Source organism: Staurois parvus, unplaced genomic scaffold (genome assembly GCF_062004578.1).
Source record: "Staurois parvus isolate SC_StPar_1 unplaced genomic scaffold, SC_StPar_1.0 ptg000106l, whole genome shotgun sequence".
Classification (NCBI taxonomy): Eukaryota; Metazoa; Chordata; class Amphibia; order Anura; family Ranidae; genus Staurois; species Staurois parvus.
The window spans coordinates 4886888-4908509 of record NW_028317902.1 but is presented as its reverse complement, the minus strand read 5'-3'; the positions used below and the strand labels follow the sequence as shown (position 1 = coordinate 4908509).

Below are 21622 nucleotides of genomic sequence, written 5' to 3'. Positions count from 1 at the left end.
CAGAGAATGTTCCCATGTCTAAAGGAAGGGGAACCTTATCAGTGGTTCATTTATAGAGGAATGGACTAATTAAACTACACTGCAATTGTGTTAAAATAACACCCAAAATGTTATATTTTCACAGAAATAGATAAAATAGTCTGTAATGTCAAAATAACACCAGTATTTAGTTAGTGTTACTGTTTTTAGGTGAAACCAAATGGCAATAAAAGTCTATGTAGCAATGCTCAAGAGCAGTAGCTTCTGACTTTCTGAACACGTTCTTATTTATCACTGATGCATAAAAACTTTGTTTCGTTTCAGAATTCATCCATTAGCCAAAAAAACTCAAGTGATAAATCCTACATCTCAGCTTTGTGGGTGGCACCAGCATCACATGCCAGTGTTTTTTTTAAGTGAGTAACATGCTAACATTTCTAACCTAAAAGTTGTACTGATCAGGAGGAACGGAGGCCAGGAATTAAAAATTAGAATCTAATAACATACATTGATGTATTTGAATGTAAATTTTATTTTTTCTAATACTTATCTTACTGCCTGTATAGCGCATAAAGGTTTTAGTTTTAAAGGATATCCTTTATTGGATAACTTAACCACTTCAGTACCAGACACTTATACCCCCGTCCTGCCCAGGCCAATTTTCAGCTTTCAGCACTGTCGCATCTTGAATGACAATTGCGCGGTCATGCAACACTGTACCCACGTGAAATGTTTAGAATTTTTCACACAAATAGAGCTTTCTTTTGCTGAGTTTTTTTTTATTTTTTGCTAAATAAAACAAAAAACATCTGAAACGTTTGAAAAAAAACACACTTTTCTTTGTTTCTGTTATAACATTTTGCAAATAAATAACATTCCTTCATAAATTTAGGTTGATATGTATTCTGCTACTTTTCTTTGGTGAAAATAATAATCATAATTGAATTTGTATTTGTTTTTCAAATGTTTCTATTATTTTTTCTTTTTTTATTACATTTTTTCTTTTTTTTACTATTTTTTTTTTAGCACACTGACCAAAGAAATACGATGTTACCATAGTAACATTGAACTACTCTGGGCAAGTGATCAGGATTATTTTTAACACATTATGATTGCTAATGCCAATGTATTTCATTCATATTTGCAATCATTGTTACTGAATGAAACTGATTCATTCAGTCTTTTGTTGTGATTAGCTGTGATTGGGTAAAGCTGATCACATGATACAGATGGGCCGTGATTGGCCCTGTCTGTATCATGTGACTGCTGTGACCAGTCACAGCTAACAACATAATTGTATACAATGGATGGCATGACAGGAAGCCATCCATTGTATACTATTGACATGTGATCTGCTGTGATTGGTCACAGCTGTCACATGACACTGGCAACAGGCTGGTGTAGTGATGTGTCATCGGCTGTGTCCCGTGGACACAGCCGGTGACAGATTGCGCCGCTGCATGGCCCCGTGACCGCGTGAGCCACTTGTTTTGACAGGACATCATATGACACCCAGTCACAATGGCGAGTGTCCTGCCTGGCCGTCAATCTGCAATAGGCCGGGCGGGAAGGCGTTAAAGTGGTAGTAAAGCTACCTTAAAAAAAAAAAAAAAATACCCCTGCAAGGTAATAGCATAATGTGTCAGTATGCATACATGCATCATGTACTAACACATTATGAAATACTTACCTTTAAATGAAGCCTCCAGCAGTGCACTGTCACCACTGACAGAGCTTCCATCTGCACCTGGTCTTCCTTCTGGGATCGCGGGCTGTGACAGCTTGAATGGCCGAGGCCCAATGACATCACTCCTGTACATGCAGTGCTCTGAAGGAATGGCACAAGTATGTGTTCCTTTAGAGCGCACGCAGCGGCTGCCAAACAGTGCACGTTTAAAAGATATATTCCTTGTACTTGCAGATACACTTTATTGTAAGCTTACCTGTAGGTACAAGTGTACCAATGGTATTTTCTACTGCTTCAAGTGGTTAAAGATGTAAGTTTTTGGGATAACTTAGATCCTTTCTTCAGGCTTTATTCATTCCTGCTTATCATACTTACATAAGAAGCAAATGTTAAAATTTTTCTTGTCATCATAGAGAAATTTAGCCATAATAAACAAATTGGGGTTTATTTACTAAAACTGGGGAGTGCAAAACCTGGAGCAGCTGTGCATGGTAACCAATCAGCTTCTAACTTCAGTTTGTTCAATGAAGCATTGACAAAAAAAACCTGGAAGCTGATTGGTTTCAATGTGGAGCTGCACCAGATTTTGCACTCTCCAGTTTTAGTAAATCAACCCAATGTATAAGTCAGCAATCCTTAGACAACTGTACCTATTTTTCTCCTGCAGCAACAAGCTGATCATTTGCAATTGGACACCATGGATATTTTAAATGTAAAAAACGAGCATGAACTTGCCCCACAATTTACATTTTGACAGTGAGGTGTTTCACAAGTTTCACAAATTTAGAGAAAAGGCTTTATAATGTTTTGGCTAGAGAGATTTAAAAAAGACTAAATTTAATAATTAGTGCAAATAGCTGTGGTATGAAAAATACAGCAAACCATTTTAGCCAATAAAAACGTATCTTTCTTTGATCTGAATGCACTAATATAAATGTGATTGGGCAATATGTCTAGTATTCTTTGTATATGATTATTCCTTTTTCTAATTTGCTAAAGCTAAGGAAATGTGTTTCATGCTACACTGAAGTAGAATAGCAATACATGAGGAGATATTTCCCAGTATAGAACACATTAGCCTATACTTAAAAAAATGTTGTGCGTTGTTACTGTATGTCTTGTGGCTGGGACGATGGACATTGAATTGGGCAGTACTTTATTCCTGTTTGTCACTGATCATAGGTTAAGGGTCATCCCTCAATGACAGGTTTTCAAATTTGAATGCCTCTACTTGCACTAACAAGCTTGTCTGAGGTGCCCCCTACACTGCCCAGTATTCCCCTAAATAAGACATTACTATCTTGACCTTTTTTTCAGATGTATAATGCAGAGTTACATTTTGTATTATTATCATTAGAAATGCTACACCTCTAATTTGACAGGTTTCTAACTACTGATGCGAGAAATACTTAGGCTACCAAGCTGACATTTGTACCTGGGAACTTAATCTGAATTTCTGAGAATGAGCGCAGGAAGGGGAGGTGGATTGGTGGATGGGACTAAATGTGGTGCATGATCCATGTGGATTGGTCAGCACAGTAGGAGGGGTTAAACTTGAACTATATGTGATGAATTAAGGTGACAGGTGATAAAAAAATTATCAAAAATAAGATCAAGTGGAGGTATCAGAACATTCCTGGACACAGGTGTTGCACACATATTTACATAGAGATATCTCCTCCAATAACAAAATAAATCAGTTGGGAGTCTCATATGAAAACTACTATACCCCAGTAAGACTGTTTTGTATGAAAAAAGAGATGATGCTTTATGTCACAAGTGTTAGTTGACTGATGGAAAGTTTATCTATATAGTGAGGGAGGGCAGCAAGATTAGACCTTTGTGGTCAGAGGCGATTGAGTTTGGAGCAGATAACGTTCATCTAGCTAATATGTTTAATCCTAAAGGAGTGTCTTCTAGGGGTAATAGAGAATCATGAGATGAATAATGCAACTAAGAATTTCCTGGGGTTAATCTTCTTCTATGTATAAAAATTGATGGCAATACACTGGATATGTGTTGAGCCTTTAGGAAACTGAGGCCAGAAAAAAATAAATGAATGCTGTCATTCCTTTATATGAGGTTTGTGAGTGCCCCAAAAATTCACTAAAATTTGGTTTAAAAGGGGAGAATCCTAGATAACCACTACCCTGCTGGATAGGTTGAATACAGATGGTATCATTATTTAATAATTTTACTACATTGATAGTTGAGTGTAGAATGAATTTGCCCCATGTCTATCAGTTACTGGCCACAGCATGGATTTAAAATTTATTGAAATTTGCTCTGAGATAAAGTAAATAAAAACACTTCAAAAAGGTTTCCTTTGTTGCTGTGTTGCATATTTATTGCCACCCCCCCCCCAAAAAAAATTAAATAAATAAATGAATAAAATATAAAACAAGATCAAGTGACTAATGTATTGTAGTGTAATATGACAGATCTGAGGGAACAAGGTACTATGTGTTGGCTTGGTGAATGAACTAGAAACTCAGATGTCACTATGGAAAAGGGCAAAAGAACCTGAGAGAGAGAGAAAGAGAAAGAGAGGGAGAGAGAGAGAGAGAGAGAGAGAGAGAGAGGGAGGGAGGGAGAGAAAGAGAGAGGGGGAGAAGGGAGAGCAAAAAGTACAGGGGATGTTGCATACTTAATAGACAAGAGAAGGTATGTCAGGAATAAAAGAAGTAAAATGTTATACGGTGGAGAAGAGGAGCACAGTGGGAGGTTTGTGACAGTTCAGTCCTGCATAGGATGAGGCATGGGAGGTGGGTACCCCAACTGCCCCCCCCCCCCCCCCATGTATCCTGCTCCTCGATCCAGCCCTGCTGGCCACAGTGGCAGCCTCAGCTGGATCCACCACCCTGCAATCTAGTGTCATTGGTTTCTAGGTTGCAGAAGGCCAGCACGCACAGTATGGGTGGCAGCCTGCAACTCAAAAACCAACAGCTGGAGAGTGCAAAAACAAGCTCACTTCTGTATTGAAACCAATCAGCTTCCAGGTTTTATTACCAAAGCTTAATTGAACAAGGTGATGTTAGAAGCTGAGCCTGATTTTGCAGAAGTGAGCCTGATTTTGCACTCTCCAGCTTTAGTAAATAAACCCCAGTGTGTAGCCTGCATAAGACAGGAGCAGAGCAAAACACCCAAAGCCATTTTTCCGGTGGGCAGACCTTGCAGTGATGCAGCAGGGATTACCAATTTGAAGATTTGAAAAATCCAGAAATGACCTGGCAATGGAATCAAAACTCTGGCATTGCTGGGTCAATTCCAGCAAGTTCCCAAGTCTTGAAAATGCTAGGTCCCTTGAAAAATATGGTGTTCCTCTGGAATTATGGAACACTAGCCCATCACAAGCATGCAGCAAGTGAATTCAAATAGATCAGTGACTTAAATAGGGTCAGATGTTCAGCAATTGAAGCTTATGTTTTTCCGTGAAGACAGGTTTCCTTTCAAATAAATAGAAGGAAAAACAAAATGGAATTATTTTATCAAACAATATATAAAATTGTGTTATAGACACAAAATATACGTATATTGTGTTATAAAGACAAAGGATGTAGGAGGTATTTTTAAAAAGAAAGGAAGGCCCATGCCAAAAGCTAGTAATCTTGTTTAGAGATAATGGGGAAGTATCCTGCTTAAAAAGAAATGGGAGAAGCATTAAGTGGGCTAAGATGAAGTAAACCTGGGTACTGAATTACTAAAGTATAAACTGAAGTAAAATGAACTAGTTTATTACTTTTTCTATTGGCTGAACTTAATAGTCACATCTTTTTAAAATTTATGTACAGGGCATTTTGAAAGAAAAAAAAAGTTTTATATACTGGTTGTTTAAAGTAAAGATTTGCTTTACTTTAAAATGTAATTTTTAAAAGCAGACCCATGTTCATTTTGTAAATTAACAAACCACGTCCATGAAATACTTTCCTCATTTTCCAGCTTGCCATCTGCTGCTTTCTCAGTATCTCCTCACAAAATAATGCAGAATGGATTTGCAATCTGGAAGTCTTGGCATTTTCCACAAGGACTGGTGTATAAAATATTTGGCTGGTGTGACGTCTCTCAGAAATTAACCCCTGCAGGCATTATATCTTCTTGGATCTTTTTATGGCAGATGAGATGGAAAATTAACAATATAGAAACCTGCCTGAAGAATTGAGTCTCCTTATATGCTTATGCTGATCTGAGGTTGACCACAAATTCTAAGTCACTTCTCTATTTTATGCCAAGACTACTTTTAGCCCTGAAGTATTATTGTTGTACAGGCAATTTCTCACTTTATTTTAATGAACAGAGGTGAATGATATAATATATAATATAATATATAATGATAATTTTATATATATAGATAAATATTACGCAGGCTCATAGCCTCATAGCTAGCATTATATACTGTATATACTGTAGGTACCCCTGCACAGTAGCTTATTAAGTGTTGATCCTGTAAGTAGATCCATTATTTTTCCTCTTCTAGCAGTATGACAACACGGTTCTTTCTGCAGTAAAATCAATGCAGTATTGTCGCCCTGTGGTCAGAATGGTCTTGGATATGGACTGTATTGTTTTAAAGTGACTTTTTAAACAACTACAATACCAGGTTTTATTTTTTGCTGGGAAAAAGGTTAAATACATGAATAAAAGCTCACTGCTATAAACCCTCCCGCAGCATTGTATGGTTTGTCCCAAGCCCTCCAGCCGTCACTTTGACTGGACAGCTTGGTCTAGTACCAGCCTGTAGTACTTCTTCATTACCAAGCCATTTTTCTGTTTTCAGTGCTGTAATACTTTGGGATTGATTTACTAAAGTTAACTAGACTCTGCACTCTGCAAGCGCAGTTGCATTCACTTTTCCCCAGAGCTTAGTGAATGTGGTAAAGCTCTGCTGATTTCTATCATCTAATTATGTGCAAGCAAAAAAGCAGGTTTTTTTTTTTAATTTAAATTGGGTATTTTTTACAAAGTGAAACTTCACCACATACTGTATACTAAGCTCAGGAGAAAATTAGTGCAACTACACTTGCAAAGAGCACATTCTATTTGCCATTATTAAATTCACCCCTTTGACTGACAGTTAATCTATCATGCAACTTTGCACCCAAATCAATGATATATCCTTTTTTTTAGGTAGATAGAGCTTTTTGGTGGAATTTAATAACAACTGTTACATTATTTTTTTACTATAGAAAGGACAAAAGACCAAAAATGTTAAAAAAAAGTGTTTTCCATAGATTCTGTTACAATAAATATGCCAGGGCAGTACAAACACACCAAAATGACCCCCTTTTGGAAAATAGACACCCCCAAGGTAGTCTAATTTTTTGCCACACTTTTCTTTAGGAAATGATGAAACAAGCTGGCGTTGAAAGGGTTAAAACATAGAGCTTGGAAACAGTGCCCTAGATATTAACGTACAGGTAATTCACAAAGGGAGGGGGTGAAGGAGTCAATGTACAGGTCGCATAAAGTGGGAAGAAGGAGCTTTGATGTGTAGGAGAGGAGGTTGGGGGGTTGAAAGGGTTAACACAACGGTCCTACAGTCGGTGAAAATGAATGAATGGATAAGCAACTGCTGATTCATTCATTCTTTTCCCATTCATAGATTGTAATAATTTCTTATGTTGAATATAAACAGTAGTATGTGATCGCTGTGATTTATTGAGTGGAAGGGTGGAGGCCGCTCATACCAGTCCCCAGGAGTCGGACAAAGACTATGTGTTTTAGCTGGGCTCAGCCATCACTCCGACCATGCCTTCTGACACATTTTGCCCCAACCATAGGGGGCTTGGTCACAGAGTGATTTATTATTACAGCGATCATATGCCACAGAGCCACTCAGACCACTTTGGCACACTGTGGGGGTTATTTATTAAAACTGCATGGTGCAAAATCTGGTGAAGCTCAGCCTAGAAACCAATCAGCTTCCAGGTTTTATTGTCAAAGCTTAATTGAATAAGCTGAGGTTATTATTATTATTATTATTAATATTATACAGTATTTATAAAGCGCCAATGGTTCGCTCAGCGCTGTACATTACAAAGGGGGACAGAACATGTGACAGAACAATAACAATACAATGCAAAACATGAGGGGATTGAGGGCCCTGCTCTTTCGAGCTTACAATCTAGGAGGGAGGGGATGGTGGCACAGGAGGAGATAGCTGTGGGGGATGGAGTGGTAGGAAGAGTGGAGGAGGTCGGCAAGTTAGCAGGGGGTGGGGTAGGCTTCCCTGAAGAGATGGGTTTTCAGGGTGCGCCTAAAGGAGAGGAGAGTAGGTGATAATCTGATGGGTTGGGGCAGGGAGTTCTAGAGGATGGGTGACACCCTGGAGAAGTCCTGGAGGCGGGCATGGGAGGAGGAGACCAGGGAACTAGAGAGAAGGAGGTCTTGTGAGGAGCGGAGTGTGCGTGCTGGGTGGTACTTGGATATTAGGTCAATGATGTAGTTCGGGGCAGTATGGTGGACAGCTTTGTACGTCAGCGTTAGGATTTTGAATTTGATCCGTTGCACAATTGGAAGCCAGTGGAGGGATTGGCAGAGGGGGGTTAGAAACTGATTGGTTACCATGCACAGCTGCACCAGATTCTGAGTGTACCAGTTTTAGTAAATCTTCCCCATTTCTATGAACAAAGCTGTCTAAGGTTGATTGTGTTCCTGGAAGATTTGCTTGAAAGTGATTCATCATAATTAACCTCCTCTACTTTCTATGGTATTGCTTAAGTGCTCACCCCATCATGTGAAACATTTAGAATCTTGTGAATTCCTATGAAAATCAATAACCTGTATGGACAGCATGGAACAGAGATTCAAATAATGTCTTACTTATCACATGTGTCCGCATTCACCCTTTTTCACGTCAGCTGGAAATCAATACATCAGTAAAACACTGTTTAATTAAAAGCCTAACATGGGCCAAACATTCTTTGAAAACCTTTGTACCTAATCACATTGATATCTGTCTTCTGATAAAGCAACCAAGGAGACTATTGGTGCCGTGCTACACAATGTTGTTATATGTAGTCATACTCTGTGATAATACAACTCAATAATGTGATAAGCTTTAAACCACTTGAAAACTGCTCAATACGCAATACCTTAACACACACAAACACATTTTTGATATGGTAATTCACATACGATTGATGAAGATAGTCCCACAAATCACTGTATTATGTGATCAAAAAGCTTGTTCCTCAGTGCTATTAGTTCATTTGCACCCTTCTTGTGTTGATCCACCTGTACGTGCCAATGCTACTCCAAATAATGTGTGTACCCTCCACCAGATGTGCTCTCTCCTGGGATATATGACGTACAATTAAGTATGATCTCAATGCATTGGTGTCCCACTAATGTGGACTAATAGAAAAACTTCCAGGTTCCTGGATTTTACAAATGCTTCATGCCCCTTTCACACTTAAATTTATGCTCCTTTCAATGCCTCCGCTCAGCCATATATGGAGAGAGAAGAACCACCAGGCATAGTGCTTTAGCCTTTTTAAAACCAATTTATTACTTCTAAAATTCCAGATATACACTCACATTCCCAGAGCACCAAACTATGATAGCATGTGTAAGATATCCAGCTTCAATAATAGAACAGATCTCCCAAGAGTATAGTAACTGGGGTATCTTGTATACAGAGCATTGCGACGTCATCAAGCCCCCCCCCCTATGCATTACAAGGCTTCATCAAGAGGCTTCATCAGGTGGTGTAATGCATAGCGGAGGGCTTGATGACATCGCCACATTGTAGTTTCTGGTTTCTGTCACAAGGCTGCCATTGCGGAACTTTCTTTTTGAAAATGCTTATTGCCCAACTGCCATGTTGACCCTCTTGTCACAATACTTTGAGCCATTGACCTTCAAAAAAACTTCAGATAAAGAATATGTTACCTCAACATTTCACATTACCGATATGTGTCTGTTGTACCATGTACTTGTGTTAAAAGGTATTCTGTTCTGTTTGTATTGCTTCCTTTCTGTGAAATACCTGGCGATCCTGCCAGTCCCCCTGCTTTCCCATTTCACTTCCTCTTTACACCAATAGCGTGTTATTCACCCCCCTCCCCCCAGACACACTTTGCATAGTTAGGACTTTGTTTCATTTTTCCGTTTTTTTTTTTTTTCATTTTTATTTGTAGTAGTGCAAAAAGGAAGTGGTGGATCCGCACACACATAGTTTATACATACTTGTTTCCATGTATTTTTTTATTTTCTATGGATATTTATGTTAATGTTATTTATGATAGCACTGTTTTTTCTACCTTTTTTTTGTTTCAAGGACAAAGAGTCCTGACAACAGCAGCTGTCACATTAAATATATTGTGCTAATTATTTTTATGAAACATTTAGCATCGGTATTATCTCTGCACACTTTTTCATTTTCTCTGTCCCATTGTTTTTTTTTCTGAAACTCTAATAAAAAACAAATTGAAATTGAAAGAGCAATACCCTGTTCTTCCCGATGAAGAGCTGTGCAGGGGGTGTGTCAGCACAAGTCTGAACACTGAAGGACAGGGAAGCTGTGCTCCCAGCACATACAGAAACTGATGCTGGGAAGGGTATGCTTCTGTTTTACACAAAGAAAGCAACAAAGAGAATAGGATAGTTGTTAACACAAGTACATGGTACAACAGACACCTATCAAGAATATGAAATGTTGGGGTAATATACAGTACACTTTAACAGCCAGTTAACTAGCATTTTCTGAAAGTGGTGTTTGAGAAGCCTTATGATGCAGCTGGCAGGTGTTGATATTTCTTTATCGTTTTCTGAAACCCTGGTATTTGGGCCCCTGGTAAAAAAGCCAGTCTAGACCTGCATTTACCTGGCTTAATTAAGCTAATGACTTTTTAGGCAAAGCTGCCTTGACAGAGTATTTAGATTCATAGGGTGAGCCAAGCTCTCCTTGACTACAGAGAGGTTATATGGTGGCAGCCCATCATCTAGAGTACAAAGTTCTTTGGAGCTGGGCAAAGGGTCTGCTTTACCCCTGGTTCACATCTGTATGGTGGTGCCACTGTGGGACCCGCACAAATACCTGCAGCCACACCACCCACATAGAGGAATGCAGGAACCGCACTGGATATGGCAACCGTACTGGGAACCTCGGTTCCCATGCGGGCTGTGATTTCCAAAGTAGTGCAGGGACTTCTTCCCTGTGTGTCCCGGGGCATGGGAGTCCATTTAAATGAATGGGCTCTCGTTCCTGTGCAAATCGTGGCTTGCACGATCACACAGATGTGAACCAGGACTTATTGTCATATAGGGATATGAACTAAGATTTGTTTTTATGTGCCTATTTCTGATGAAGGGGGTGGGGCTACTAAATTGCATCTGCTGTCACCAGATATGATGGTGCATGCTTCATGTTGCAAAGGGATCTGAGAATCTTTCATGTCAACTACACAAGAAAAAGTGCTGCATTACTATATATTCCTTTCCAAGTAGTGACCTACTCCTCTATTTCTCTGCTCTTGAAGTCCAGAACAAAGTCCTTGATGATGTTTCCAGCCCATATACAGGAATTCCCACAAAGGGAAAATGTTCAGTACAAAACACATGTTCTCTCTATAGGATTGCTTTATTCCCATGCCTACTAAAGGTATGCAGAAGGCAATGACTTGCTCTGCCCAAAGGGGAGTCCACCTGTTGTCAAATAAGTGACAACATATATATATAAAGAATGATGATTAATAAATCTCTCCACACCAAGTTCAACGGTTCTTTTCCAGGAACATTTATTGGATTCCAATTTCCATAACAGTCCACAAGGTACTTGCAACAGACGACAAAATCCAGCAGGATATTTGTAAATATTGCATTGAACAGCAACCTTCAAAGTCCCATTTGTTGTCATTCATGTCATATCAAGCATAGAGACACTACACCATCCAGCATACAGTATGTCCACTCTATAATATGCCCCTAGGTAGCTCCCATGCATGCAATAATGTATACTACATTCTAGACCTGTGCTTTCCCAATCATGAAATATCAGTGAGTAAAACTAGAAGGGGTTTCTGATTGGCTGGCCAAACACTTTTGATCTTAACATGAAAAGACCCTACTTGCAATTGCTGGAACTAATGATTAAAGTCAATATATTGTTTACCAGGTAGACAAGTTACCCTATGAATGCCCTATGAATGCCATTCCCATGAATACCCCCTCAAGTCTATATACCACTATTAAATACTTCTTCTATGGTCAAATCACATTCTGTATTACCCTAAATTAGCATAAACAATGTACCCTTTGAAAAATGCTATTTACCATAAACAAATAATAAATACTTAAGGCCCCTTTTCACGTCATCATTATATACTGGACAAATTGCATTCTTACCAAATTGTTTTAACATGATTCCTTTCAAGTCTGATCAGACAAATCTGCATTTTACAATCCCTTGTAGGTAAGACCTACTCAAAACTGCAAGCTGCACATGAGTTTGCCCCTTCACTCTTCCATGGAGGACTAGACTCACATGGCAAGGCACATCATATATCACAGCCAACCCAAAATAGCCACCAACATCTTGCGGGATCTCAATGTTAATAGTGGGCACTGGCTTCCTCAAGATGTCTGCCAAAGCCCAGTGCAGATGAAAAATCGTCCCTCAACTGTTTCTTGGTGCACAGAGCACAGCAGCAGTTAAGTGACTGCTCTGTGCTCTATTCAGTAACACCTTGTTCTAAAGCGGAAAGGGGGAGTCCTAGCAGACAAACAGGGGACTTTGTTTCACCGATAGTAATGGGGAGAAGTACCCCAAGAGACAACAAAAGCAAGGCAACTATCATTACAGAGCTCAGCAGTGAAAAATAGCAGCCTCCAACCTCCTGGGTAACTGTGCCATAGGCAGTGATGATTGTCATTGGCACCAGCGGGTACTCTTTAGTGTCCCCGGGTATACATACCAACTGAAGGGTCTTAGATTTGGTATGGACAATGTTGTTATGCTACTTGTATTCAGCAGCACTCGAGCGTGGAATAAGTTTCCCCATATGTGAATCTATCAGGTGGGCAGCACAGACCCTGAGGGCTTAGCAAGACATCCTCTTTACAGCTCCACACTCCATGGGCTACTCCTGCAGGGGACATTGAGCTCCAGTATGGCCTAGGGACTTACACTGTAAGTATATAGAACACACTATATGCACAGAACTTCATATTTGATATATTACATGAAAAATATCAACTTCAGCCTTTAATAAATGGGCCCTAGTGTTTTTATTTTAACATAATAAATTTGTTCATCCATTTTAATAATCAAGCTATGCTGTAGATAATAAATATATTTTTCCTATTATGTATTCAGAGCAACATTTGTCCAGACAGGAAGCAAATTCTGGGTGGGAGTTGAAAGTCCTGTGTTAACAGTAAGTGAATATTTCTATATTGAATGTATGTAATGTATGGGTCTCTTAACAATATGCAGCAATAGTCTCTACAACATTGTTCTAGGCATATTTTGCCCACAGTTACAGCCTGTGAAACGCTGAACAGATCAGACCAGACCAAACAATCACTGCTTTCTTGACTACAGAAGGAGCCACAACTAAATTTCCCTTGCATCCTACACTAGGGTGGTGCTACACATAGATTTAGGCGTAGCACTACCCTCTTAGGAGTCACTAAATATTTGAGTCTCTCTATAGTCCTGCACAACCAGGCTACGCAGACACGCATTTTCCACAGACTTTCATCCAGGAGACAGTAACCAGTCCTTGAGCTTGTTTTTTGGAGTTTATTAGGGGAATTTTAAACTTAGATGGGGTAAGAGGTGTATGGGATGCCCAAGGGAATGGCAAATGAGGACAAACTTCCTGGAACTATATACAAGTCTTTACAGCAAAAGTGTATCTTCTGGAAAGCTAGCCAGCATCTCCTGTTTTATCACCCCGGACCCTAGATACTCCTCTATCCAACTGTTCTGGGTAAATCCCTGGGATCCAGTGCCTGCAACTTAAAGGGTAAGACAGTCCTGGGTAGCAGCTAATCCAGTTTCACACCAGGGTGGTCCTTCCCCTTACTGGCACAGGGGCTGCAGGTCTACTCACTCCTTCTCCTATGCTGCTGCTGGGTTGGTGGCTGCTCTCAGGGCTTCTGCAGGGCTTCTGCTGGGTCACTCCTTCCCTACTACATAGATAGTCCTTGCTCTGGGGGCCAGTGAAGTCCCAAGCTTTCCTCCTTCCAAGGCCCTCTGCCTGTAGGTGAGCCCCTCTCCATCTGGGCCCCCTCCCAAGCTCCTGCTCTCTAGCCTCACTTCTCCATCTTCTACCCAAACTCTCCTGCTGCTAAGCAGGCTCTCTTCCTCTTAAGGGCTGTCCCTTCTGTTGGGAATTCACCAGGATCCCTTGAGAGTGCAGACCAGCCACTACCCACTCCCTTCCACTGTTCTAGAATCTCTCCAAAACTCTAGAGCAGGGGGAAATTCCGGAGAGCTGGTCTGCAGAGCCTCTCAGCTCTGACCAGGATTTAACCTCCCCCTGAATATCACCACAGGCTGGTACTCAGCCCTTAGCTAGCAATTGAGCACCAGCTCCCCGTAGCTACCAAAGAGGGTGCTACATAGTATATTCAAGAATTATGTAAAATGATATTTGGAAAATAAACCTTAACCTCCTTAGCGGTTTTCCCGAGTGTAGCTCGGGGTAAAATTTCAGTACCAAGAGCGGTAACCCTGAGCTGCACTCGGGCTTACCATGCGGCGTTGCTCAGGGGGTCCCTGCAGCACTTACCTTGTCCTTCGCTCCCGCGATGTGTCCCCTGCAGCGTCCCCAGCCATCTCCTCCGGCCGATGCTGGCATCCTGCTTCTGTGTTCCGGTCCCTGTGATGTCGGGACGTACGGGCGCCGGAACCAGCGGGAAATTTGAAATTTTTAAAACATTTCATTTTTGCTGTCACTGCTGTTTCAATGCATTTCACATATATTTTGTCCCTACTGCTTTGTCCTGTGACTTGCCTGGATTTTGACTGTTCTTTCTGCCTGGAAACTTAGAAAAGTCCATGGCGCCCAAAAAGCGTCCCTTTACATCAAAAGCGGTTTTAGAACAGCGATAGTAAATCAGAACCACTTGCAGAATTGAGTGATAATGATTTGTGGGGAAATTCGTCATCAGACACTGAAAACGATTTTGCGACTTTGCTCAGCGATGTGCGAATTTGCCTCTGTATTTCAAATTTCAGTGTTTTTGGTTTGATTATATTATTGAATTAAATTTATTATTATTATTATATTATTATTTTTTATGATTATTTATTAAATTATAATTTATGATTTCATGTTTCAAGTTTTATCATATCTGGAATGTTTACTAGACTCTTGTTCGTACAGATTTCAGTGAGTTATTCCTAAAAATTACAGCCTACAATAAAAAACTACATATTTCCATGCAAAAAAATGGTACCGCTTTCAGCACAAAAAATCGGAAAGAATCATACCGCCGAGGAGGTTAAACCAAAAAGTGAGGTTTTAATTACATGTTAGACAAATGTAGAATATATATTCCTTTGAGCAGAAGGGTAACAGTAGCCACAACAAGCTGCATTCCTGGGCTATTTTAGAGACCCCGATCACCTACAAAAAAAAAAAAGTTTGTTCTTTAAAGGCCCATTGCTCCCCTCCTAGCCAGCACATATTCACAACATTGTGATTACATCAATAACAGTATAAATATATAATTCAATACACAATGGCAATGTAGGTCTGCAGAAAGGTCTAGCTTATTAAATATTTTACTTGGTACATTATTATGCGTATTCTCAAGGTGGAAGAATATAAGTACTGGTGTCTCCCCATCTTTGACAAGTTAGGAAACCCTTTCTATTTTAAACATATTTATGAAAATGCATATGAGGGCAAAGAGCAAAGTACAGCATTTGGTATACAGTAAGTCCCCTACATAGGAACGAGTTCCGTTCCAAGATCACATTTGTAAGTCTAATTTGTTTGTAAGTCTGACAAATTTAGCCTAAGTACCCAACCAACACAATAAACTCAATAAACTACTGGTTTATAACACATTTAACACAAATTATACGTGGAAAAAAGGATGAAATAAAGATAATGTACTTTATACAGTAAAGTACACAGAAGCACAACAACTTGTAGAGGATGCACACCTAAGAATGCATGGCAGAAATGTGAACTAACTCACATGATTGGACATGCAAACACATGTTCATATCTTTGAAAGTTCACAACTTGAAGGTTCTTATATAGGGGACTAACTGTATATTGTACTGTGTATTATACTGTTGTTTTCAGTAATATGCAATTATTTTCTGTCTTTAGAATGTCAACAGTCCCAGCGCATCTCTTAAAGAGACTACTATAGTTACTAGTAATACAACTGGTACTACCTCAAATTCTTCCAGTTCAAATGCCACTGCTCCCTCAAGCAGTCCCAGGAGCTCATCTACATCTTTGACCCCAACTTCTATTTCTCCATCCACTCATATAACCCGGGACACCTGTGGAATCCAGAAAATGTGTCTCAGCAACCCTTCCAACTGTGACCCTTCCAAAACCGATAACTGTCACTTCATGTCTTCAACCAAGATGAGTGATGGAGTCTATTACTTTGAGATTAGCGGACCAGCTGCTGGATATATAGCCTTTGGATTTTCAGATGACCAAATTATGGTGAGAAAGACTTCATTCTAACATAATATAGCCATCCACATCAGGTGTCTTCATATTATTATTGTGTGTTTAAGACAGCAGCTCCACTGATAGATCCACAAAAATCTAATTTTCCCAAAAAGATGTAAAACAAGATTTTGTTATACATTTCTGTGTCATATTACTGCTTCCTTTTACTTCTCTATTTTATATGATTACTTTTTTTCTATATTTGGATAGAGTGGGAAAGGATTCAAACTACTTTCAGATATTTACTGCTGTCCAGGACTTTATTAAAATATAACTAAAATCAAAACTTTTTATTTTAGTTTTGGTTAGAGTCAAGAAGGATTAGAACAAATACCTGTCACCTTTTATTGCTGTCTGTGAACCCAGTTAAGGAGATTTACCTTCTCTATTTGTCTTTACAATGGTTTCACTAGACAGGAAGTGAGGGAAAATCTTCAACAGGGACCCAGACAGACATAAAACCAAGCAGGAGTTCTAGCCTTCCTCTCCTCTACCTGATAAAAAACATTTGTATTGGTCTGTGTCACTGTTGAATATTTTTCCTTACTTCCTATCTGGTAAAATTATGTCAGAAAAACAGGCACTTAGGGGAAATATCTCTAAGAGAGCCCCAGATAGCAGTAAAAACCTGACAGGGGTTTGAACCCTTCCCCAATCCATCCAAAACTAGGAGAAAACGTTTAGCTTGACATATACTTTAAAGCTGAACTACAGGAATTCAGACATTTTGTAAAATGTGCTGGATTACTATGGGGTTAAATCCAAGGAGGCACATGCCACCTCCTGGACTTACTGTAGCTCTTTAATTTACAACTGACATTTTTACCAAGCACTGGGAGTACAGCTATAACTATGCTTCCAGTGCTCAATGCTTGATCTTCTAGTTTCAGCTCCAACAGCTGAAGAGTCAGATACAGCTGCTGTGACTGCCCCTCCTCTCCTCCTGCCCAATCTAAGAGCACTTTGTGATATGTGAACCCATTCACAAAATTCAAAGCCTTCTGTTGATGGACAGTGGAGGGGCAGCAGAGGTGCTGTGTATGACAAAATGGGGTCTCTTCTGTGAGAGTGCTGGGAGTGTGGCAATAGCTGTACTCTTGGAGTTCCATAAAACTTTCAGTTGTAAATAAAAGAGATAAGTCCAGGAGGCGGCATGCACATTTTACAAAGTGGCTTAATTTCTGCAGTTCAGTTTTAAAAATTATAGATGTGCAAAAGACAAGCACAAGGACAGGCAGCCAGCTTTAAGTTTCAAGAGGGCAGGATTACCAACATGAAACCAAGAACAAGTACACAGGAACCTGACACTAACAGGAGAAAAGTTCAACAGTAACCTTAAGAAGTATTATTTTACTGAAAAGTTAGCTGAAGCTTGGAATGGACTTCCATCAAACATGGATCTATACGTAAAAACAGTTAGCAAAATTAAAAAACAAAAAACAAACCCAACAAATAAATAAATAAAAAAATAAAAACAAAAATATATAAACATGTATAAATAAAAAAATAAATAAAACAGACCTGATGGACCACTTGATCTTTATTCTGCCATCACTTTTTAAAAGTTTTCTGTTTTCTGTAATATAGGGTAACTGAACCATGCAGGTTGCCTGTCATATGTGTCATTTGTGACGCTATGGGGTTGATTTTTTAAAGGCAAATACCCTGCAACTGCAGTTGCTCCAGAGCTTAGTAAATGAGGTAAAGCTTCACTTTGCAAAGAATATCCAATCATGTGGAAAATTTAAAAAAAACTGCATTTTTGCTGGCATATGATTGGATGATGGAAGTCAGCAGAGCTTCTGCTCATTTACTAAGTTCTGGAGCAACTGTACTTGCAGAGTGCAACTGCACTTCGCAAATTGCACAGTCTGTTTGCCTTTAGTAAATCAACCCCTTTGCACCATCTATTGGCCAGAAGTGGCCCTGCTTCAGTTTAATTATACTAATGATATACAGTATTAGCAATTGCCAGTTTTGATCTTAAACAATTCCAATAGTAAAATAGCATTTTTCCCAAATGAATTTATTTTTTTTTTTTAAAGTATTGTACAAGTAGAGCTGACAATTTACACATATTGTACATTCACATCATTAACTGCTCTCAAGGTGCTTACAATCTAGGGTCCCTACCACACATGTAGCAGAGTTCTGCCAGCCAAAATATCATCATAGGCTTTTCTTCCTGAATGGCAAAGTAGGGGTAGGGGTTGGAGACACAGCACAAAAATGGGGGTCTGCCATAGTCATCGCTCCAATGTGAAAGGCAGCCAGTAGTACAGTTCCTGATGTACCAATGGCTATACAGTTAACATACACTTATGAAAACAACAGCAGATGTAAAATTATGAAGAGGTTGAAAGATTTAAAAATTAAAGAATATGTATACCCAACATTTCATATTCCTGATATGTGCCTGCTGTACCATGTACTTGTATGAAAAAGTATACTGTTCTCTTTTTATTGCTACCTTTGTGTGAAATCCCTGGTGTTCCTTCCAGTCCCTCTGTTTTCATACAAGATAAGGGTTTATCGTTAAAGCTTTAAAGGTGTCTGAGGTAAAAAAAAATATGAAGAATATATTTTAAAAAAATACATTTTTAAAAATATTTTTTAAAATATATTCTTCAGAATTTTTTTAAATATAAAAAAGTAATTTTAACATATATTTTTACATATGTTTGTAAATGCATTCCAAAAATGTAGATTTGTATTTTTAAAGACATACAGTATATTTGAAATGTATTTTAAAAAATATTTTTCATATATGTTGGAATAAAAATGCATTTCAACATGCAGTGTGTGTATGTATGTATATATATATATATATATATATATATATAGTTTTTTTAATTGAAATATATTTTGAAATATATTGAATATGGCCAAAATTGTAGTATTTCAAATATATGTCAATATTTTTGGGAAGAATATTTTTAAAATATATTTCAAATATATTTTTTTTCCATATGGGGTAGCACAACAGTAACAAGTAAAATCCAATAATTTACTAGTGTTTGTCAGAAATTCAAGAGTGTCTCATATGTAATGTTACAGTAGTACATTGCTTCTTCAATACATAGTAAAAAAATGTGTGTCACAGTAAATTATGACATTAAGTGATTTCTTTTTGTAGATTACTAGTAAATGTATTCCTACAGTTCTATATTATTATTTCTTGCAAAGAGAGACATCTGATTTGGGTCCAGAAGAGGACCAGTGGTCACTACGGGGGGGCTTGATTTCCTAAAAGCAAAAAGTCTGTGCACTTTGCTCTGGAGCTTAGTAAATGAGTAGAGGCTCTGCTGACTTCCATCATCCAATCATGTGCGAGCAAAAATGCTGTTTTTTTTAAATTTCCTTGCACCTGATTGGGCATTCTTTGCAAAGTGAAGCTTTATCTAATTTACTGAGCTCTGGAGCAACTGCACTTTACAAAGTGCACAGACTATTTGCCTTTAGTAAATTAACCCCTATATTTTGCTTGAAATTCTGAACATTTGCTGGAAATGTGTACTCATCACCCTCTGATGTAAGCACTTTTGTGTTTCTATGTTTCAGGGAAATGATGACATCTACATCTGCGGGATCAATGCCGAGGGTCAGGTTTACATTCAGCATGCATACTCAGAGGGAAAACGTCCACCCCAAATCTTACCTCTGGTAATTTCTCTTTATTACACACCCTTGCCAACAAGCATAGGAAAAATTTACTTGATGTAAAAAATGTCCCTGTTCTCAGATATGCTTACAACCAAAACTTTGCCACCTGTTTTCTAAAGTAGATGCTCATGATTTGGGGATTGATAGTCTTTGGTAACAGCGGGTTTGGACCATTGCTCTCCTGTGCCAGGGTTTTTCTTCTATATTAAAGCATATACAGTATGTAGTGCTATTAGTACTGATGTTCCATACATATTGACTCAATGGCTACATTTCAGATGATCTAAGGACTCTTCCATGGCAATAAGGTCCCGGGCACATGAAATCTCAGGTGTGGGTGTTTTTGCTCAGATGCCAGTTACTTTAGTATGCTCAAAACAGGAACAGGTCATCGCAGATTGCAATATGGTAAGGAAGGTGAGGAACAAATCAGGATATACTGAAAACATGGACCACTGCATTAGGCTCTAATCCTTTCTAAATTACTCACTTAAGAAAGTTTCTACTTTGTTGGCTGAATACCCTCTAGGTTCTAGCTCCTTCAAAATTATTGTTCTACAGTTTTCTTAATTCCAATATTTCAAGGCAGGGGAGTTGAGTAGGTTCATGTGGTGCTTCATACGATCAAAAAGCAGGTGCCACACCAATAGGTATATAAACCTATAATAATTTCTCTGGCTCACCGTAAATATATGTGTGGATTATTAACCAAACACTATGGCATTCAAAAAAAAGCAGTTGACCAGAACAGACTGCAGAACAGACTGCAAAAAGTCGGTATTAGTTAATCCCAAGCAGAGTAAATAATGCATCAATCTGAATGTAAAAAGTATTTTTATTGTATGATCCCAAGGATCATGTGAAGAATAAGCTCTTCTCAAAGTGAACATACATGTGACGATAATTGCAGATTGATCACTTACTGTCAGCTTCCGCTATTGCATCTTCTAGAATCAATATGACTATATAGAGCTTTGTTTTCCTATGTATGGCTAATAACAACCTGACAGTGCATAAAGGCCCACCACAGAGTGATATGTCAACAATATGCTCAACAACAAAAAAATGGAATGAGAAAAAAGAGGAGAAAGTAGAGAAATGGGAGTAGAACAAGAGAGAGAAGAAAAGCAAGAAATAAAAAAAAGAAGGGGAAGGGGAAGTGGAGGCACGCCCTCATCACCTCTCGGGTAGGTAGATGGTCCCAAGTCATGGAGAGCTTGACAGATATCTAATCCATGGGTCCAATATCCTTTCAAAAAGGGCCATCTTATCTTGAAGGATTGCCAACAGGCGTTCATTCATCATTAACCATGTCAGTTTGGCCTTCAAAAGGTAGAATGGAATCACAGAGGACTTCTAAGACCGCGGAATGGAAATTCTAGCTGCTTTATAGGAGGATCACCATACAAAAAAGGATAATATTGCTTATAAGAACTTAAGGATTTATTTCCATCTTTATTTGTTTGGGTATTACTGAGTTTGCACAAACGCTATTGTATGCACTATATATGGTACTGTTGAGTTTGCACAAAACGTGATTGTATGCACTATATATGGTACTGTTGAGTTTGCACAAAACGTGATTGTATGCACTATATATGGTATACATCATTGTTGGTTTTTGTGCACTTGCGGTAAT

The 21622-nt window shown here is 38.8% G+C and overlaps 1 protein-coding gene across 1 annotated transcript in view; it reads left to right on the top strand.

Annotated features, from left to right (window-relative positions):
• Positions 1-21622, top strand: part of LOC149467547 (ferric reductase 1-like) — a 59822-nt gene that overhangs the window by 8449 nt on the left and 29751 nt on the right. The window contains exons 3-6 of the mRNA XM_089671506.1: positions 304-395; positions 12981-13041; positions 15961-16311; positions 19882-19983. Of these exons, the coding sequence (XP_089527632.1) occupies positions 304-395; positions 12981-13041; positions 15961-16311; positions 19882-19983 (606 nt within the window). The remainder of the gene's footprint in view (positions 1-303; positions 396-12980; positions 13042-15960; positions 16312-19881; positions 19984-21622) is intronic.